The sequence below is a fragment of the Oncorhynchus clarkii genome, chromosome 16 (assembly GCF_045791955.1).
Source record: "Oncorhynchus clarkii lewisi isolate Uvic-CL-2024 chromosome 16, UVic_Ocla_1.0, whole genome shotgun sequence".
NCBI classification, from domain to species: Eukaryota; Metazoa; Chordata; class Actinopteri; order Salmoniformes; family Salmonidae; genus Oncorhynchus; species Oncorhynchus clarkii.
The window spans coordinates 18,210,234-18,230,064 of NC_092162.1; the positions used below are offsets into that span (position 1 = coordinate 18,210,234).

The 19,831-nt window shown below is 43.2% G+C and overlaps 2 protein-coding genes across 2 annotated transcripts in view; one reads left to right on the forward strand and one right to left on the reverse strand.

Annotated features, from left to right (window-relative positions):
* The window catches only part of LOC139368096 (transmembrane protein 150A-like), a 32,536-nt gene extending 30,098 nt beyond the window's left edge, over positions 1–2,438 (forward strand). Inside the window, exon 9 of the mRNA XM_071106663.1 lies at positions 175–2,438. Within this exon, the coding sequence (XP_070962764.1) occupies positions 175–422 (248 nt within the window). The 3' untranslated portion in view covers positions 423–2,438. The remainder of the gene's footprint in view (positions 1–174) is intronic.
* LOC139368095 (S-adenosylmethionine synthase-like) lies at positions 1,759–19,262 on the reverse strand. The gene is made up of 9 exons (XM_071106662.1): positions 18,929–19,262; positions 9,656–9,733; positions 8,389–8,511; positions 8,069–8,181; positions 7,836–7,979; positions 4,400–4,618; positions 3,668–3,850; positions 3,412–3,545; positions 1,759–3,152 (listed from the first exon to the last, which is right to left on the reverse strand). The coding sequence occupies exons 1-9, from the start codon at positions 19,014–19,016 to the stop codon at positions 3,050–3,052; spliced, it is 1,185 nt and encodes a 394-aa protein (XP_070962763.1). The 5' UTR covers positions 19,017–19,262; the 3' UTR covers positions 1,759–3,049.
* Between the last annotated feature and the right edge of the window lie 569 nt (positions 19,263–19,831).

Below are 19,831 nucleotides of genomic sequence, written 5' to 3' on the forward strand. Positions count from 1 at the left end.
GAGTCAGAGAGACATGAAGGAAGTACGTATGTGTTACATGGCCCCCTGCTGGATAAAGTGTGTGTGTGTGTGTGTGTGTGTGTGCACGCAAAGTGTGTTTCCACATGCTATCTCTCAGTAGTCCCTCTGTCTAGATAGGTGCTGTTGTTCTCCTTAACCCTCTGTCCCTCCCAGGCGGTGTCTTCTTTGTCCAGGAGAGCTTTGCCCTGCAACACGCCTCCGCCATCTTTGAGTGGCTCTTCTGCATCATCATCATGCTCTTCTTTGGGACCTTTGCCTTTGAGTTTGGGGACATGTCCGGGGATACCCTTATGGTGCTGGCCAGAGGGGGTGTCCAGGGCTTTTCCAGCAGTGACCACAAGGCCGAGGAGGCAGGAGGGCCCAACCACCACTACCAACCAGATGGCATAGCAATGCTGTAGGCCTATCAAAGGCAGGCTTCTGTGCCCACTGACCAATCACAAACAGGGTTGGAGTGGGAAGAGTGGATCACTGACCAATCACAGACCACCAAAGGGCATGAGGACGACACACCCTCCAAATGGACCTGCTCGGTATTGCACATAGCTAAAGCACCCAAAGCTTTTCTAACCATTGACCAAAGACTAATATCATGTTATTGCCATATTTGCACTGCGTTGCAGTAGACAGTACAGGGTGGATTGCAAACATATGTTACAAGTGCCTTTTGGAAGGAACACAGGCAGGTGCACACACACACACACACCTTCCCTGTCTTTTCCTTTCATCAATACGTAATCACTCTTGATTACGAGAACTTGTTCGCTTGCCGTGAATCAGATCCAATGTCTTGATTGAGTGCCTGAAAAATCTTTAATGACTAAGCAGAATATGGCTGGGTCAGTACCTGTGTTATTATGTTTGGCCATTCAGACACTGAACTCTGCATCGCATTGTTTCTACTCAGGAAAATCTGTTACATCACCAGCTGTTCAGTGCCTTTTAACAGGAACTTAAAGGGAAGTTAAAGTCAAACAAAAGAGGTATTGTTGTTTTCTGTGCTCAGAGATATTTGTTTTATATCAGAGGTTTGATTGTTGTATTGTATGAAATATAAGCAAATAGGGTAAAGGGAGGTTCGGTTCAGGTGCAGTGACCCTTGTTGTTTCATTTTGTGAGGAGTCTGAAAACCTTTATTTGGTGTTGTGTGTTACACATTGAAACCAGTAGAGGGCCCCCTGATCAATGGTTTTGTTGCAGTGTCATCCGATGCAGAGAAAGTGTTACAGTGAGAAAGGAAGCAAACAAGAGAAGTGAATCACTTTGAACGTGTATCCTTGTACCAAATTGATGACAAGAAGAAGAAATGTTAATACAAACATGTTATTTTATGTATGCTGTTCAATTCTTCAGGTATTAATGCAAATATAGACACATTTTTTACTTGATCTAAATCTGTCTATTTATCGTCTAGAATCTGTTTGTTTTTTTTTATCTCTGAGCTGTCTTCTATCTAGTCAATGTTTCATGCCAATCAGATCAATTGCTGTTCAAGCAGGCAGAGATACAAAATGTATCACACCGGCTATGACAATTAGCGTTTTGAAAGTTCCATATCTCGAAAACTTGATTTCTGACATGCAAGGCATTTTGGGACTGTGTCAACAGTGGACTAATGAAACAAATACCAATAGATAGTTTGAGTGGATTATTACTTTAAGGCATTATCAATGCACCAGCAAAGAATAAAACCCTTTTCTGAGAATGAACTCTTATAGAGACTGATGAAAAGACGTATACAGTTCATGTTTTATTGTTCAAAACCCTATTTACATTTTCCTGTTATCTATTGACAAACTGTATTTGAAGGATCTGAGTTCATCTGGTTTCCGAGCAGTTACAGCAATCGGGACAAGGTAACAGCACTGACACAACATTCTCAGACGTTTTTTTCTACATTGAACCAAAATGTGGCGACATACCATTTTACTCTAAACCCTTCACGCTCAGAAAAAGCTAGCCCTGCCTCTGGTAATATCTCTACAATAAAAGCGTTCTAACATAAAAGCATGTAGAAGTCGTGTGTCTCTTTCCAAGAGATTTTGTGTATTAGTGCCTTGATTTGAACGAAGCTTCACAAAGCACTCAACTATACTATTGAACCTCTAATTGATCAGCCTTACTTGAAAACCCTTCCCTGAATTTTGTTAGAAAAAGTTTGGATAAAAGGAATTAAGAAGGAACACCACTTCACATGTCAATCACAGCATGTCAAATAGAGTGTAGTTAACAGGTGTTCTTTGATGGTATCAACTAGTATTAAAAGACCCAGTGCAGTCAAAATAGTTTTCTGTGTTTTGTATCATATTGTTGAAAATACAATACTCTCTGCCAATAACAGTTATTTTTCAGGATGCATATCCTTTCCACATTAGGCCCCTCCAATTAGGTCCCTCACTCAGACCACTGTTTTTTGCTCACAAAAAAAGCTATTTGACCATTTTAATTTGAACTACTATAGTAAGGTGTTTAATTGTTACCCACATTCTTTTTGATATTGAGATAATTTTAAAAAACAGCTGCATTGGGCCTTAAAGTAAATGTAACTGCTACGTAAAGTATGGCTATTCTACCTTTAGATTTGGTCATTTGCATAATAACAACAGGCGGTTTTAGCGGTTACAACAGGACAAGTGTAGTTAACCCAATTTCTTTTTTATCCATGTTTTAGGCATTACTGAAAACAAACAAAAATGAAAACTGCACCAAAAAGGAGGTTGTGTTTGTGAGACAAGCCACATGTATGGGGGTGTGTAGTATATGTTAAAAATACTTTGAAAATGCCAATCAGCCATCTCACATATCTGATGGCCATTGAGGTCATAGCCACCGCCCCTTATCTTATGACCGAGATGTTTGGGTTTTCAGTTTTCAGCCAAAGAGAGAGCGAGAGAGAGTACACTCCCCCTTACTCCAACCTTGCCCACCCTCCCCTGTACCCCTAACAGCTGCCAGCATGGCTGTCGTGTACTGGTCAACATAGACAGCTGCCCATGTCACCGTTGCCCGTTGCCTACCGCACCACACACTAGAAGTTGAGGTTCTTGGCCACCTCCCAGGGAAACTCCTTCCTGCCAAAGTGGCCGTAGCAGGCCGTCTTCTGATAGATGGGCCTTTTCAGGTCCAGGTCTCTGTGGACAAATATCCAGCAAGGTATTCCAGTCAAATCCCATTGCTGCCACTTAGTGTTGACGACAGGGAATATTTACATACACACGAGCACACAAGACTAGAACAATAAGATTTTCTTAGCATGTGACCTGATCAGGAAAAACTCTGGAACCTATTTGTTGCTTATAACTAAGGCCCAGAATTTCTCATGGCCTGGTTGAGTGATCAGGAAAAACTTTATGTATGACTGAGGGGAAATTGACAAGAATATTGTCCCACCTGACAATGACCCCAGGCCGGAGGTCAAAGTTCTTGTTGACAATATGCAGCAGCTCCTTCTCACTCTTCTGGGAGGACCCATAGGTGAACAGGGAAATAGACAATGGTGCTGCCACTCCAATGGCATAGGACACCTGGATCACAAACACGCACAGGATATCAACTCCTCAGTTCCAATAGAAATGACAGGCATTGTTTACTTCGGTTCGGTTGACAGTGTCCAAAGTTTAGAGAAGTATACGGTTGAATCTCTCACCTGCACCAGCACCCTCCTGCACAGATTGGACTTGACCAGGGACTTGGCGACCCAGCGTGCGGCGTAGGCGGCAGACCGGTCCACCTTGGTGTAGTCCTTACCAGAGAAGGCCCCGCCACCGTGGGCACCCCAGCCACCATATGTGTCCACAATGATCTTCCTACCGGTTACCCCAGCATCACCCTTTCATAAACAGAGATGTATGAATGTTTGAAAGCGGACAAAGACAGGTTGTATCCTTCACACATATGAAATGATGAACTCGTCATCAATAAAATAAAATGATTCAAGCAGATACTTTGCGTGTTGACAGGCTATGGATTCTACACGGATCACCACCCAGACACTACAAAGACCCAACCATCCTTTGTAACTGAGCTGCTGGAGAGGAAGGAACTCTTACTGATAACTTGAAGTGAACTGGAAGTAGATAAAGTAAGGTCAGGAGATCTCCTTAGTGGAGGGAGGAACAGCCACCTTGGCTTAAAGAGGTGAGGGGGCGGCAGGTAGCCTAGTGGTTGAGAGCGTTGGGCCAGTAACCGGACGGTCGCTGGCTCGAATCCCCGAGCTGACTAGGTGAAACATCTGCCGATGTGCCCTTGAGCAAGGCATTTAACCCTAAATTGGATAAGAGCATCTGCTAAATAACTAAAATGTAAAAAACCTATGTGGCCTCTAATAGCTCAACCGGGATTGTTAGAACCTAACAAATGGGACCATGATAATGGTTACCTGGGGCCCGCCAATCACAAAGCGTCCGCTGGGCTGCAGGTGATAGATGGTGTTGTCGTCCAGGTACCTGGCCGGCACAACGGCCTTGATGACCTTCTCCTTCAGTATCTCCTTCTGCTCTTCCAGGCTCACGTAGTCGTCGTGCTGCACTGAGATGACCACTGTGTGAACTCTACGAGGGATCACCGCCCCGTTCTCCTGGGTGTAGTGAACTGTCACCTAGAGAGAAGGGGCGTGAGGGGAGAGTTTTCCAGCCCAGCACTAACACATCTTTAAAATAATATCTAATCAAATGACTAATCTTCATTCTGAGCCATACTTACTTATATCAGGTGTTACTGTTGGGCTGGAACAAAAGCCTGAGAACTGCGATAAAATCATTGTGTTGGGGGATTTTAATATTCATGTTGACAAAGAATCTGACTACAAGGCCATTGAATTTATTAATATTTTGAGCTCTATGGACTTTATCCAACATGGTGCTGGGCCCACCCATAACCACGGCCATACTCTGGACCTGGTTATTACCAAGGGGCTTTCTACTGACATATCCTCTATTGTTGATGTTACTTTATCTGTATTTTTTACTACCTTGTTGCCCATAGCACAGGGTATTACTGAATGCATTCTTAAGAAACATTATTTTACCTCTGAAGTTGCCACAGATTTTATTGAGTGTATGAACAATACTCCTCCACCTATTCTGCCTTCCTCTTGTGATAACTTTAATAGCAAACTAAGGGCAACCATTGATGCCATAGTTCCAGTTAAGTTGAAAAAGGACACATCCAAACGCAGCCCCTCGGATGAGTGAGGAAACAAATAAATTGAAGAGAAATTACAGGAAGGCAGAGCGCAAGTGGAGAAATTCAAAGTTGCATGTCCATTATGATACTCTGAGAGAGCAACTTGGCACATACAGTACCAGTCAAAGGTTTGGACACACCTACTCATTCAAGGGTTTTTCTTTATTTTGACTATTTTCTACATCGTAGAATAATAGTGAAGACATCAAAACTATAAAGTAACACATATGGAATCATTTAGCAATCAGAAAAGTGTTAAACAAATCAAAATCTATTTTATTTTTGAGATTCTTCAAAGTAGCCACCCTTTGCCTTGATGACAGTGTTGCACACTCTTGGCATTCTCTCAACCAGCTTCATGAGGTAGTCACCTGGAATGCATTTCAATTAACAGGTGTCCCTTGTTAAAAGTTCATTTGTGGAATTTCTTTCCTTCTTAAAAGCATTTGAGCCAATCAGTTGTGTTGTGACCAGGTAGGGGTGGTATACAGAAGATAGCCCTATTTGGTAAAAGACCAAGTCCGTATTATGGCAAGAACAGCTCAAATAAGCAAAGAGAAATGACAGACCATCATTACTTTAAAACACGAAGGTCAGTAAATACTGAAAATTTCAAGAACTTTGAAAACGCTTTGATGAAACTGCCTCTAACAAGGACCGCCACAGGAAAGGAAGACTCAGAGTTACCTCTGCTGCAGAGGATAATTTCATTAGAGTTACCAGCCTCAGAAATTGCAGCCCAAATAAATGCTTCACAGAGTTCAAGTAACAGACACATCTCAACATCAACTGTTCAGAGGAGACTGCGTGAATCAGGCCTTCATGGTCAAATTTACCAAGAAGGAGAGTGGTGGAGTGCTGCATCAGACGACCTGGCCTCCACAATCACAATCAATTGAGATGGTTTGGGATGAGTTGGACCACAGAGTGAAGGAAAAGCAGCCAACAAGTGCTCAGCATATGTGGGAACTCCTTCAAGACTGTTGGAAAAGCATTCCAGCTGAAGCTGGTTGAGAAAATGCCAAGAGTGTGCACCTGTTGTTTTACGAAGCAAGTGACAAATAAAATTAGATTTGATAGATCTCCTGCGCCAAGATGAAATGTGGCACACTTCACTTTCGTCGCCACTGAACCCCTGGAACTCCAAATAGCACTTGAGAGTTCTCAGTTCTCAGATTCCAAAAAAAAAAACACTTTAGTGCTGAAGCTTTTCCCAAGGGCCCTTGTGGGACAGATGGACAACGGTCTCCCCTAAAGACCAATGAGAGTTGTCCATGGGAAGATGGGGGAGGAGAGTAAAACAGACCACGGAAGAGTCCAGGCCTTGGAATCCATGTTCTCAATGTCATCATGGTCACGGTATAAACCAATATCTATGACTGGGTTCAGTGTAAACACAAGAATAGCTTCCAGTCCATTTGACTTTAAAGGCAATCACCTTGACTTGTGAGGATGTGCACATGAATGTGTGTGTGTGTGTGTGTGTGTGTGTGTGTGTGTGTGTGTGTGTGTGTGTGTGTGTGTGTGTGTGTGTGTGTGTGTGTGTGTGTGTGTGTGTGTGTGTGTGTGTGTGTGTGTGTGTGTGTGTGTGTGTGTGTGTGTGTGTGTGTGTGTGTGTGTTTATTAAAGACTGGATATTGGAAAGCAAGGGACAGTGGGTCTCCAAAAGAGGTGAGCTCCTGTTGCATTGAGAGGGTTCATGTTCAATGGCCATTTATGAAAACACCTAACTGATGTATAATGGAATGATAACAAAGATCGGCTCCAGGCTCATCAGTCAGAACATAACCAGGGATGGTCAAAAATGACAAAATACCGGAAAGATCAATGTATCATAATAAACTACAAAATACTTGTATTTTGAAATGTATTTAATTAAAATACATGTATTTGTATGTTAAAATACGCAAATACATTTGCAATTAACCGGCCAGAACAGCAACAACCTTCTCAGTAATGTCTACTGAAACCTTTGACTTGCTATGACTGTGATATGTTGTTGTTATTCTGCCTTAGTTGAATGCACTCACCGTAAGTCACTTTGTATAATAGTGTCTGCGAAATAACCTAAATGTATATATCAAAATGAACTGCAAAGCACACTGGGTACTATTATTGGCCTTATAATGTCAAATCTAGATGGGATACAGTTTAACTTAATTCTCCTAGCCTGCTACATTAATTTTCCTAACCTGCTGCGTAAGTTCTCCTTAAACCTGGTACGAAAAGTCAGTTTTGCTGTATCCCTTCTAGATTGTTTTTTTTCGGGGGGGGGGGAGCTCATTCAAGTAATACACAGCATGCTTTGCAATTGTCCATTTTTACACACACATTTATATTTAGTTAATTTTGCAGATGGTCTTATCACACCATAGTGCTATCAAACTTCTGATACCAATCATGGGTGAAAGGGGGGCCACAAAATGGTGAACCTCTAAAAAAATCAGTGTAGAAAAGTATTTTGTAAATACAAATTACAGCTCTCGAAAGTATCTTGTTACAAAATACATTGGAGTGTAGTTCAGCCCATGGTAATACAATTGACAACATACTCAAAAGTTATTGAAATGCATATTTCAAATACATGGATCCGAAATACTGCCCATCTTTGAGCTTAACCATCATCATACCTGTGTCTTGGAGTCAGGGCGGAGCCAGGGGACAGTGCCGTTCCGCCTCAATTCAGCCATCTTGGCATTGAGTTTGTGGGCGAGGACGATGGTGAGAGGCATGCACTCCTCGGTCTCATCAGTGGCATAGCCAAACATCAGACCCTGCAAACCAAGCACAGGCAGTTTAGAATAACATCACCTCACACACCTAATGCCTCAGACCCCAATTGTTGAAGGATCTGTTTAATCACCTGGTCTCCTGCTCCAATGTCATTCTCCATCCGGTCAATGTGAACTCCCTGGGCGATGTCAGGGGACTGCTGCTCCAGAGCCACCAGCACGTTACAGGTCTTATAGTCAAAACCTGAGGGGAGTGAAACATGACATGCAATAACTGCCATGTGGGCCGGATTTAACTAACTTAATCTGGCCCTGCCTGGGTGGGGGGGTGGGTATGTTGTGCACACCTGGGCTATGACAACTCATGATGAAAAGAAAAGGGTAGTGGGAGGCCAATGTCATATATACTGTACTAGGGTAGAGGAAATGATTTATCCTAGTCCAATATTACCTTTATCTGAGTTGTCATAGCCGATTTGCCTGATGGTATCCCTCACAATCGTCTGGTAGTCCACGTTGGCCCGAGATGTAATCTCCCCGCAGAGTAGCACCATGCCGGTCTTACACACAGTCTCTGTTCACAACACACAATGGTTAGAATGCTGACCATATGCCTGATGATCATACAACGAGTGTACAAAACATTAGGACACCTTTTTGCACCCCCTTTTTGTCCTCAGAACAGCCTCAGCATGGACTCTACAAGGTGTAGACGTTGACTCCAATGCTTCCCACAGTTGTGTCAAGTTGGCTGGATGTCCTTTGGGTGGTGGACCATTCTTGATACCACAGGAGGACGGGCTCGTGGCAATGGCTGGAGCAGAATGAGTGGAATGGTTTCCATGTGTTTGATGCCATTCCATTAGCTCTGTTCCAGCCATTATTATGTGCCGTCCTCCCCTCAGCAGCCGCCACTGCTTGATACACACCAGAAGCCGTTGAGCCTGAAAAGCCCAGCAGCGTTGCAATTCTTGACAGAAACCGGTACGCCTGACACCTACTACCATACCCCATTCAAAGGCACTTAAACCTTGTCTTGCCCCTTCACCCTCTGAATGGCACACATACACAATCCATGTCTCTACTGTCTTAAGGCTTAAAAATCATTCTTTAACCCGTCTCCTCCCCATCATCTACACAGATTGAAGTGGATTTAACAGGTGACATCAATAAGGGATTATAGCTTTCACTTGGATTCACCTGGTCAGTCTATGTCATGTTCATAATGTTTTGTACACTCAGTGTACATTTTCCTGAAAAGAGTATAACATTTTGAGAAAGACGGCCCGTCGTTTCAGTAAATAATCCATGCTCAGGCCAAAGACTGAAGAACTTCAACAGCATCTGGGTCTGTATGAATCAAGCGTCTCAAAATAGGAGCGCTCATAATCATTGTGAACTTTTAGCCAAAGGTGATCCTAGATCAGCACTCCTCCTACTCTGAGACGCTCACCAACAGGAAATGTGACTTATTGTGTGGATTATAATGATAATTTTTGTAGAGGGTTGATACATTTTTTAATTCTGAAAAGTGGGAATTACAAAATTCAGAAGCCTTTTTAAACCTCAAATACATTACATGTGTTAAATGTTCTGCATTGCAGGAAAGGTTCTCCTGCAAAAAGGTGATCAAGTTCTACATCGGTACATCCCTGATCAAAGGCTGAGAAGTTTGTCCTCTGCTGCTATATAGAGGTGAGATGTTCTCCTCAACTCACCACAGGCCACCTTGGCATCTGGATCCTGCTTCAGGTGAGCATCCAGCACAGCGTCACTAATCTGGTCACATATCTTATCTGGGAAAAAAATGTTGTAATGTCATTAATTTGTCAATGTCAACAATGTAGCCTTGACTCTGTTTGCATAATTGTTTGGTAATGCAACGGGATGTAGATTATTAATAAACCCGGGAGTGTATTTGGGGGATTAGCCTGATAGGAAGTCAAACTGTGGCTGTCAGTCCAACACCTTAACAGCTACACCAAGAGGTCCAAAACTCTTGATCAGGTTGCTACTGTAGGTGTTGTACAGAAAGTATTCATACCCCTTGACTTACAGTGCATTCGGAAAGTATTCAGACCCATTCCCTTTTTCCACATTTTGTTACGTTACAAACCTATTCTAAAATAGATTTTTTTTAAAGAATAATCATCAATCTACACACAATACCCCGTAATGACAAAGCAAGAAAATGTTGTTGTTTTTTGTTGCAAATGTATTAAAAATAAAAACCAGAAATACCTTATTTACATATGAACTCAGCCCCTTTGCTTTGAGAGTCAAAATTGAGCTCAGGTGCATCCTGTTTCCATTGATCATCCTTGATGTTTCTACAACTTGATTGGAGTCCACCTGTGGTCAATTAAATTGATGGGACATGATTTGGAAAGGCACACACCTGTCTATATAAGGTCCCACAGTTGAAAGTGCATTTCAGAGGAAAAACCAATCCATGAGGTCGAAGGAATTGTCCATCTCTGCAGCACTCCAATCAGGTCTTCGTGGTAGAGTGGCCAGACGGAAGACACTCGTCAGTAAAAGGCACATGACAGCCCGCTTGGTTTGCCAAACAGCACCTAAAGGACTCTCAGACCATGAGAAACAAGATTCTCTGGTCTGATGAAACCAAGATTGAACTCTTTGGCCTGAATGCCAAGCATCACGTCTGGAGGAAACCTGGCACCATCCCTACGGTAAAGAATTGTGGTGGCAGCATCATGCTGTGGGGATGTTTTTCAGCGGCAGGGACTGGGAGACTAGTCAGGATCGAGGGAAAGATAAACAGGACCCCATTAACATCGACAGGGATGTAGTGGAGTGGGTTGAGAGTTTCAAGTTCCTTAGTGTCCACATCACCAACAAACTATTATAGTCCAAACACACAAAGACAGTCGTGAAGAGTGCACAACAAAATCTATTCCCCCCCAGGAGACTGAAAAGATTTAGCATGGGCACACAGATCCTCAAAATGTTCTACAGCTGCACCATCGAGAGCATCCTGACCAGTTGCATCACCGCCTGGTATGGCAACTGCTCGGCAGCTGACCGTAAGGCGCTACAGAGGGTAGTGCGTACGGCCCAGTACATCACTGGGGCCAAGCGTCCTGCCATCCAGGATCAATATAAAAGGCGGTGTCAGAGGAAAGCCCATAAAATTGTCAAAGAGTCATAGACCCAAGTCATAGACTGTTTTCTCTGCTACCGCACGGCAAGCGGTACCAGAGCACCAGGTCTAGGACCAAAAGGCTTAAACAGCTTCTACCCCCAAGCCATAAGACTGCTGACCCCCCCCCCCCTTTGTACACTGCTGCTACTCGCTGTTTATTATCTATGCATAGTAACTTCACCCCTACCTACATGTACAAATTACCTCAACTAACATTTGCCCCTGCACACATGGAATAAACAAGCGCACAGTCAATAACACAATAGAAAAAAATAAAGTCTATATACAGTGTGTGCAAATGGCGTGAGGAGGTAAGGCAATAAATAGGCCATAGTAGCGAAGTAATTACAATTTAGCAAATTAACACTGGAGTGATAGATGAGCAGATGGTGATGTGCAAGTAGAAATACTGGTGTGCAAAAGAGCAGAAAAGTACATTAAAAAAAATATGGGGATGAGGTAGGTAGATTGGGTGTGTAACGGTAGATTTCATCTTCGTCTGAAGAGGAGTAAGGATCGGACCAAGATGCAGCGTGGTAAGTGTTCATGACGATTTATTAAAAACGAACTGAACACTGAAATACAAAACAATAAACGATGTGATGAAAACTAAAACCGAAACAGTACCGTGTGGCGACAAACACTCACACGGAAACAAACACCCACAAACCAACAGTGAAACCCAGGCTACCTAAGTATGATTCTCAATCAGAGACAACTGCCTCTGATTGAGAACCATACTAGGCCGAAACAGAAACCAAACATAGAAAAACAAACATAGACTGCCCACTCTAACTCATACCCTGACCATACTAAATAAAGACAAAACAAAGGAAATAAAGGTCAGAACGTGACAGGGTGGTTATTTAAAGATGGGCTATGTACAGCTGCAGCGATCAGTTAGCTGCTCAGATAGCTGATGTTTAATGTTAGTGAGGGAAATGTAAGTCTCCAGCTTCAGCAATATTTGCAATTCGTTACAGTCATTGGCAGCAGAGAACTGGAAGGAAAGGCGGCCAAAGGAGGTATTGGCTTTGGGGATGACCAGTGAGATATACCAGCTGGAGCGCGTACTACGGGGGGGTTGTTATCGTGACCAGTGAGCAGAGATAAGGCGGAACTTTACCTAGCATAGACTTATAGATGCCCTGGAGCCAGTGGGTCTGGCGACGAATATGTAGCGAGGACCAGCCGTTTAGAGCATACAGGTCGCAGTGGTGGATGATATAAGGGGCTTTGGTGACAAAACAGATGGCACTGTGATAGACTGCATCCAGTTTGTTGAGTAGAGTGTTGGAAGCTATTTTGTAAATGACATCGCTGAAGTCGAGGATCGCTAGGAGTCAGTTTTATGAAGGTATGTTTGGAGGCGTGAGTGAAGGAGGCTTTGTTGCGAAATAGGAAGCCAATTTTAGATTTAATTTTGGATTGGAGATGTTAAATATGAGTCTGGAAGGAGAGTCTAGCCAGACACCTAGGTATTTGTAGTTATCCACATATTCTAATTCAGTACCGTATAGAGTAGTGATGCTAGTCGGGTGGGCAGGTGCGGGCAGCGAACGGTTCAAAAGCATGCATTTAGTTTTACTAGCGTTTAAGAGCAGTTGGAGGCCACGGAAGGAGTGTTGTATGGCATTGAAGCTTGTTTGGAGGTTAGTTAACACAGTGTCCAAAGAAGGGACAGATGTATACAGAATGGTGACGTCTGCATAGAGGTGGATCAGGGAATCACCCACAGCAAGAGCGACATCGTTGATATATACAAAGAAAAGAGTCGGCCCGAGAATTGAACCCTGTGGTACCCCCATAGAGACTGCCAGAGGTCCGGACAACAGGCCCTCCAATTTGACACACTGAACTCTGTCTGAGAAGTAGTTGGTGAACCAGGCGAGGCAGTCATTTGAGAAACCAAGGCTGCTGAGTCTGCCGATAAGAATAACGTGATTGACAGAGTCTAAAGCCTTGGCCAGGTCGATGAAGACAGCTGCACAGTACTGTCTTTTATCGATGGCGGTTATGATATCGTTTAGTACCTTGAGCGTGGCTGAGGTGCACCCGTGACCAGCTCGAAAACCGGATTGCACAGTGGAGAAGGTATGGTGGGATTCAAATTGGTCAGTGATCTGTTTATTAGCTTGGCTTTCGAATACTTTTGAAAGGCAGGGCAGGATGGATATAGGTCTATAACAGTTTGGGTCTAGAGTGTCACCCCCTTTGAAGATGGAGATGACGGCAGCTTTCCAATCTTTAGGGATCTCGGACGATACGAAAGAGAGGTTGAACAGACTGGTAATAGGGGTTGCAACAATGGCGGCGGATAATTTTAGAAAGAGAGGGTCCAGATTGTCTAGCCCAGCTGATTTGTACGGGTCCGGGTTTTGCAGCTCTTTCAGAACATCTGCTAACTGGATTTGGGGGAAGGAGAAGCTGGGGAGGCTTGGACAAGTAGCTGAGGGGGTTGCGGAGCTGTTGGCCAGTGTTGGGGTAGCCAGGAGGAAAGCATGGCCAGCCGTAAAGAAATGTTTATTGAAATTCTCGATTATCGTGGATTTATCAGTGGTGACAGTGTTACCTAGCCTCAGTGCAGTGGGCAGCTGGGAGGAGGTGATCTTATTCTTCATGGACTTTACAGTGTCCCAAAACATTTTGGAGTTAGAGCTACAGGATGCAAATTTCTGTTTGAAAAAGCTAGCCTTTGCTTTCCTGATTGACTGCGTGTATTGGTTCCTGACTTCCTGAAAAGTTGCATATCGCGGCGACTATTCGATGCTAGTGCAGTCCGCCATAGGATGTTTTTGTGCTGATCGAGGGCAGTCAGGTCTGGAGTGAACCAAGGGATATATCTGTTTTTAGTTCTACATTTTTTGAAAGGAGCATGCTTATTTTAGATGGTGAGGAAAGCACTTTTAAAGAACGACCAGGCATCCTCTACTGACGGGATGAGGTCAATATCCTTCCAGGATACCCTGGCCAGGTCGATTAGAAAAGCCTGCTCGCAGAAGTGTTTTAGGGAGAGTTTGACTGTGAGGAGGGGTGGTCATTTGACCGCGGACCCATAGAGGATGCAGGCAATGAAGCAGTGATCGCTGAGATCCTGGTTGAGGTGTATTTGGAGGGCAAGTTGGTCAGGATAATATCTATGAGGGTGCCCATGTTTACAGATTTAGGGTTGTACCTGGTGGGTTCCTTGATAATTTGTGTAAGATTGAGGGCATCTAGCTTAGATTGTAGGACTACCGGGGTGTTAAGCATATCCCAGTTTAGGTCACCTAACAGAACGAACTCTGAAGATAGATGGGGGCAAACAATTCACATATGGTGTCCAGGGCACAGCTGGGAGCTGAGGGGGGGTCTATAACAGGCGGCAACAGTGAGAGACTTATTTCTGGAGAGATTAATTTTAAAAATTAGAAGCTCGAACTGTTTGGGCATAGACCTGGAAAGTATGACAGAACTTTGCAGGCTATCTCTGGAGTAGATTGCAACTCCTCCCCCTTTGGCAGTTCTATCTTGATGGAAAATGTTGTAGTTCGCTATGGAAATCTCAGAATTTTGGGGGGTTTCCTAAACCAGGATTCAGACACGGCAAGGACATCAGGGTTGGCGGAGTGTGCTAAAGCATTGAGTAAAACAAACTTAGTGAGGAGGCTTCTGATGTTAACATGCATGAAACCAAGGCTTTTCGGTTACAGAAGTCAAGAAATGAGAGTGCCTGGGGACACGCAGGGTCTGGGTTAACCTCCACATCATCCGAGGAACAGAGGAGGAGTAGGATGGTACGGCTAAAGGCTGTCAAAACTGGTCGTCTTGTGCGTTGGGGACAGAGAATAAAAGGAGCAGATTTCTGGCCGTGGTAAAATAGATTCAGGGCATAATGTACAGACAGGGGTATGGTGGGGTGCGGGTACAGTGGAGGTAAACCCAGGCACCGAGTGATGATAAGAGAGGTTGCATCTCTGGTCGGGCTAGTTATGCTGGGTGAGGTCACCGCATGTGTGGGAGGTGGGACAAAGAAGGTATCTGAGGCATGTTGAGTGGGACAAGTAGCTCCGCAGTAAACTAAAACAATGATAACTATCCTAAACAACAGTGTATAAGAAATATTGACATTTGAGAGAGACATGAAGCAATCACAAGTATTGATTGGCAGAGCTAGCTAAGACAACAACGGGTAAGACAACAACAGCTAATCAGTTAAGACAACAACAGGTAAAATGGTGATGAATGGGCAGAGAGGGTCGGTTAACTACACACAGGGCCTGAGTTCAAGGCTGGGGCCGACATATAAACAAAAATAAACTAAATGGAGTACCGTGATTAATGAACAGTCCAGCAGGCATCAGCTATGTAGCCAAGTGATCATAGGGTGCAGTAGATGGAACAGGGAAGCCAGATGGCCAGATGGCGAAAGAGGTATTGTAGTTTTATTGTTTTATTGTAGTTGTACTTCATGTAAAGTGGAACAGGGAAGCCAGATGGCCAGATGGCGAAAGAGGTATTGTAGTTTTATTGTTTTATTGTAGTTGTACTTCATGTAAAGTGGAACAGGGAAGCCAGATGGCCAGATGGCGAAAGAGGTATTGTAGTTTTATTGTTTTATTGTAGTTGTACTTCATGTAAAGTGGAACAGGGAAGCCAGATGGCCAGATGGCGAAAGAGGTATTGTAGTTTTATTGTTTTATTGTAGTTGTACTTCATGTAAAGTGGAACAGGGAAGCCAGATGGCCAGATGGCGAGAGGTATTGTAGTTTTATTGTTTTATTGTAGTTGTACTTCATGTAAAGTAGATATTTCTGAATTTCATTTTCAATACATTTGCAAAAATGTCTAAAAACATGAAAGACTTGAAGATTGCTGTTAACCATCACTCCCCATCTAACCTAACAGAGCTTGAGAATATCTGCTAGGAAGAATGGGAGAAAATCCCCAAATCCAGATGTGTAAAGCTGATACAGACATACCCAAGATTATTCAAAGCTCTAATCACCACCGAAGGTGCATCTACAAAGTATTGACTCAGGGGTGTGAATACTTATGCTACCCGACCAAGCAAAAAGGCAGTACCTGCTCATTGCATGGAACTGAGAAAAATTGCTTTTATTTACCTTGGTCTCACAGTAACTTTATGCAGTTAACATGACCCCCATTTTCTCCAAAACACAATACAATAGAGGTAGGATACATGTCTACATGATTAAGCATGTATTTAATGTAGCAAAAATGACATTAACTCATTTTCAAACAAATTAGCAGTTAGTGTCTTTTTGCTTGGTTGGGGGTATGTAAATGTAATATTTCTCTATTCGATTTTCAATAGATTTGCAAAAGAAATCTAAAAACACATTTTCACTTTGTCATTATGGGGTATTGTGTGTAGATGGGTAAGAAAAAAATATTTAATAAATGTTGAATTCAGGCTGTAACACAACAAAATGTGGAATAAGTCAATGGGCATGAATACTTTCTGAAGACACTGTAACTGACCATAATGAACCTCCTGAAGTTGATGAGGTAGTTTCCTGGCTTGACCTTTTGCTGCACATGGCAGAAGCCAAGTCAAGACCTAGATTATATTTCACCCTTCCGTCAGAGTACTACTCTTGGTTGGCTCATATTAGGTGCTCCAACCCTCGGAATAGCTTTAGTTCTGTTAATGCATACCTCTGTAGCGTGTTTTCCTCCCCACCCGTCAATATACACCACCATATATGTGCATATATCAACATATTGTGTAAACTTCACAAGGAGGTTGAGTGTTCAAACTATTTCATATTCACAATCATTTGTGTTATATTCTTTGATTGATGTTGATATGCCTTCATTTAAAGAGATATGAGATATTCAGTCTTCACCCGTCAATCTAAATAAATACATATTTTGCTTAATTGTTATGTTTGTAACCCTTATGTTTCTGGTTTTCACCCATTTACACTGAACAAAAATATAAACGCAACAAGTAGTGTTAGCCCCATGATTCCTGAGCTGAAATAAAAAAATCCCAGAAATCATCCATACGAGCTTATTTCTCTCAAATATTGTGCACAAATTTGCACCTTGTCCTGGGGAGAATAAAAGGCCTCTCTAAAATGTGCAGTTTTGTCACACAACACAATGCCACAGATGTCTTAAGTGTTGAGGGAGCGTGCAATTGGCATGCTGACTGCAGGAATGTCCACCAGAGCTGTTGCCAAATAATTTAATGTTAATTTCTCTACCAAAAGCCGCCTCCAACATCATTTTAGAGAATCTGTTAGTACCTCCAACCGGCCTCACAACCGCAGGCCACGTGTATAGCATCGTGTGAGCGAGCAGTTTGCTGACGTTGTGAACAGAGTGTCCCATGGTGGCGGTGAGGTTATGGAATGGGCAGGCATAAACTAGGGACAATGAACACAATTGCATTTTAATGATGGCAATTTTAATGCACAGAGATACCGTGACGAGATCCAGAGGGGCATTGTCGTGCCAATGCTCTGCCGCCATCATCTCATGTTTCAGCATGATAATGCACGGCCCCATGTCGAAAGGATCTGTACACAATGCCTGGAAGCTGAAAATATCCCAATGCTTCCATGGCCTGCACACTCACCACTTGAGCATGTTTGGGATGCTCTGGATTGACGTGAATGGTAGCGTGTTCCAGTTCCCGCCAATATCCAGCAACTTCGCACAGCCATTGAAAAGGAGTGGGATAACATTCCACAGGCCACATTCAACAGCCTGTTCAACTCTACTTGAATGCAATGTTGCGCTGCATGAGGCAAATGGTGGTCACAGCAGATAGTGACTTGTTTTCTGATCCACGCGCCTACCTTTTTTTAAAAAGGTATCTGTGACCAACAGATATATCAAAACATGCATATCAAAACATGTATTAACCATGTAATGAGTGGTGTTTTTAACGTGAGACATTCATGAGAGCATACCATAATTAGTGAGGGAAAGTGTGATACAGTAATTGATATGTGAGCAGATCAAGTTGTCTCTGAACACATTGTGACATTAAATGCAGAGAAGGTACTTGGCCATCATGAGGCAGGTGTTAGGGCATATGTTGCCTAAGTTGCATGCCACTGCTCCGGGTGTATGTGTAATTATGTGTGGAGCACAGGAGGTTGGTGGTTTCTAGGTGTTTGATGCCATTCCATCCGTTCTAGCCATTATTATGAGCCATCCTTCCCTCAGCAGCCTCCTCTAGTTTGGAATATACATCATACTATATTGAAGGGAGCAAGAAAGAGAGAGAGGGTGCTTTGGCAAGTATGTATCAATATTTATATTCATAATTACACATTCAGAGTAGCAGTTAGTACTGTAAGTACTGTCAGGAATATAGTAGGCCTACTGTATGTCAACAGAGGTGAAAGTATATTATACCACCGTCCCCTTCCATTTGCTTGACCCGTCCTACTGGAGTAACTGGAGAGTAACAGCAACACATGCATCCATAAATTGTCAATGGTATGTCTCTACAGCACCTCTGTAGCATGCTCCCAGTTTGATTGAATTGTGCAGGCATCCAATTCTACTGACAACTTCTGTACTTTCTCAATATGTTTCCTCTCAGTTTACATGGTGCAAACTCTTAGTGAATCCGCTCCTTTGTGTCTCCTCCTTCCGCTTCTTCCTGCATGGCATAAGCAACCATTCAAATACAAGTACAACTAATTCATAAAACCCATTGGTGTCAGCGGTGGGATCTCGAAGAAGAAAACAAACTTTCTATTGATGCAGTGCATGACATTCTATGGTTCTGTTCTGTTTCATGGGGACCATGCAAAGGCATAGTGGTGTTATGGTATCCAGACTAGAGCTGTCTACTCACCTGGGTGTCCTTCTCCCACAGATTCAGAGGTAAACATGAATGACCCATAGTGCTCAGCGTCATACAATCCGTCCACTGGCCCGTTCATTGTGATCTGAGCAGCTCAACGATGCAGAGGAAGTTAGAGTAGGCTAAAAAGCCTAAATACTATAGTAAATGACGGGTTGAGCAGAGAGGCTGCTGTACCAGCTACTGCGTCCTTCTACGCAAGAGGCTAAGAGAGAAAGAGGGAGGAGAGAGGGAATGTGGGAGACTTTACTGGAGCCACAACTTTCCTCTATATAAGGCAAGGACAACATACACACTCATGCACACACACTCATACACTCTCCGTGAAAGGGGGTGGGGGTCATGTGAACCGGTGGGTTAGACCATTCAGAAGAGGGAAAGAGGGAGAGAGGGATTACAATTTCCAGGATAAACTTGTTTTTAACTCCTCGTGTGCTGAGCAGCGGACCCTTTCATTCAAACACTCTCTTACTTGAGGTTACTTGAGGTTTATTCAATGAATGCCCTGTTCATAGAAAGTCACCACATGGAGTGGTGTATTATATTACTGTGAAAAATGTATATTCATTTTATGGAGTGGCTTCTCCTGTCTTTCCCCCCCTATTCTCTCTCTTTTTGTCACAAGGGGCCCCTCACTTTCCTGGCGGGATCACTGTGCCTGTGTACACAGAGACAGACCCGGTAGAGTTATAAGCCCAGCCCTGGCAGTAGCTGCTGGAATCCATGCTTCTAATGAAGACATGCCTGATTGAAACTAGGCACTATACAGCATGATGCAATGCATTCAGTTGAGCATTAAATGATGAACCATCAAATTATTTACATGTATTTTTTTTAGAATGGACAAGAAGTGTTAAGGATAAAGCATTGCTTGTTTCTTAAAAAATGAAACAT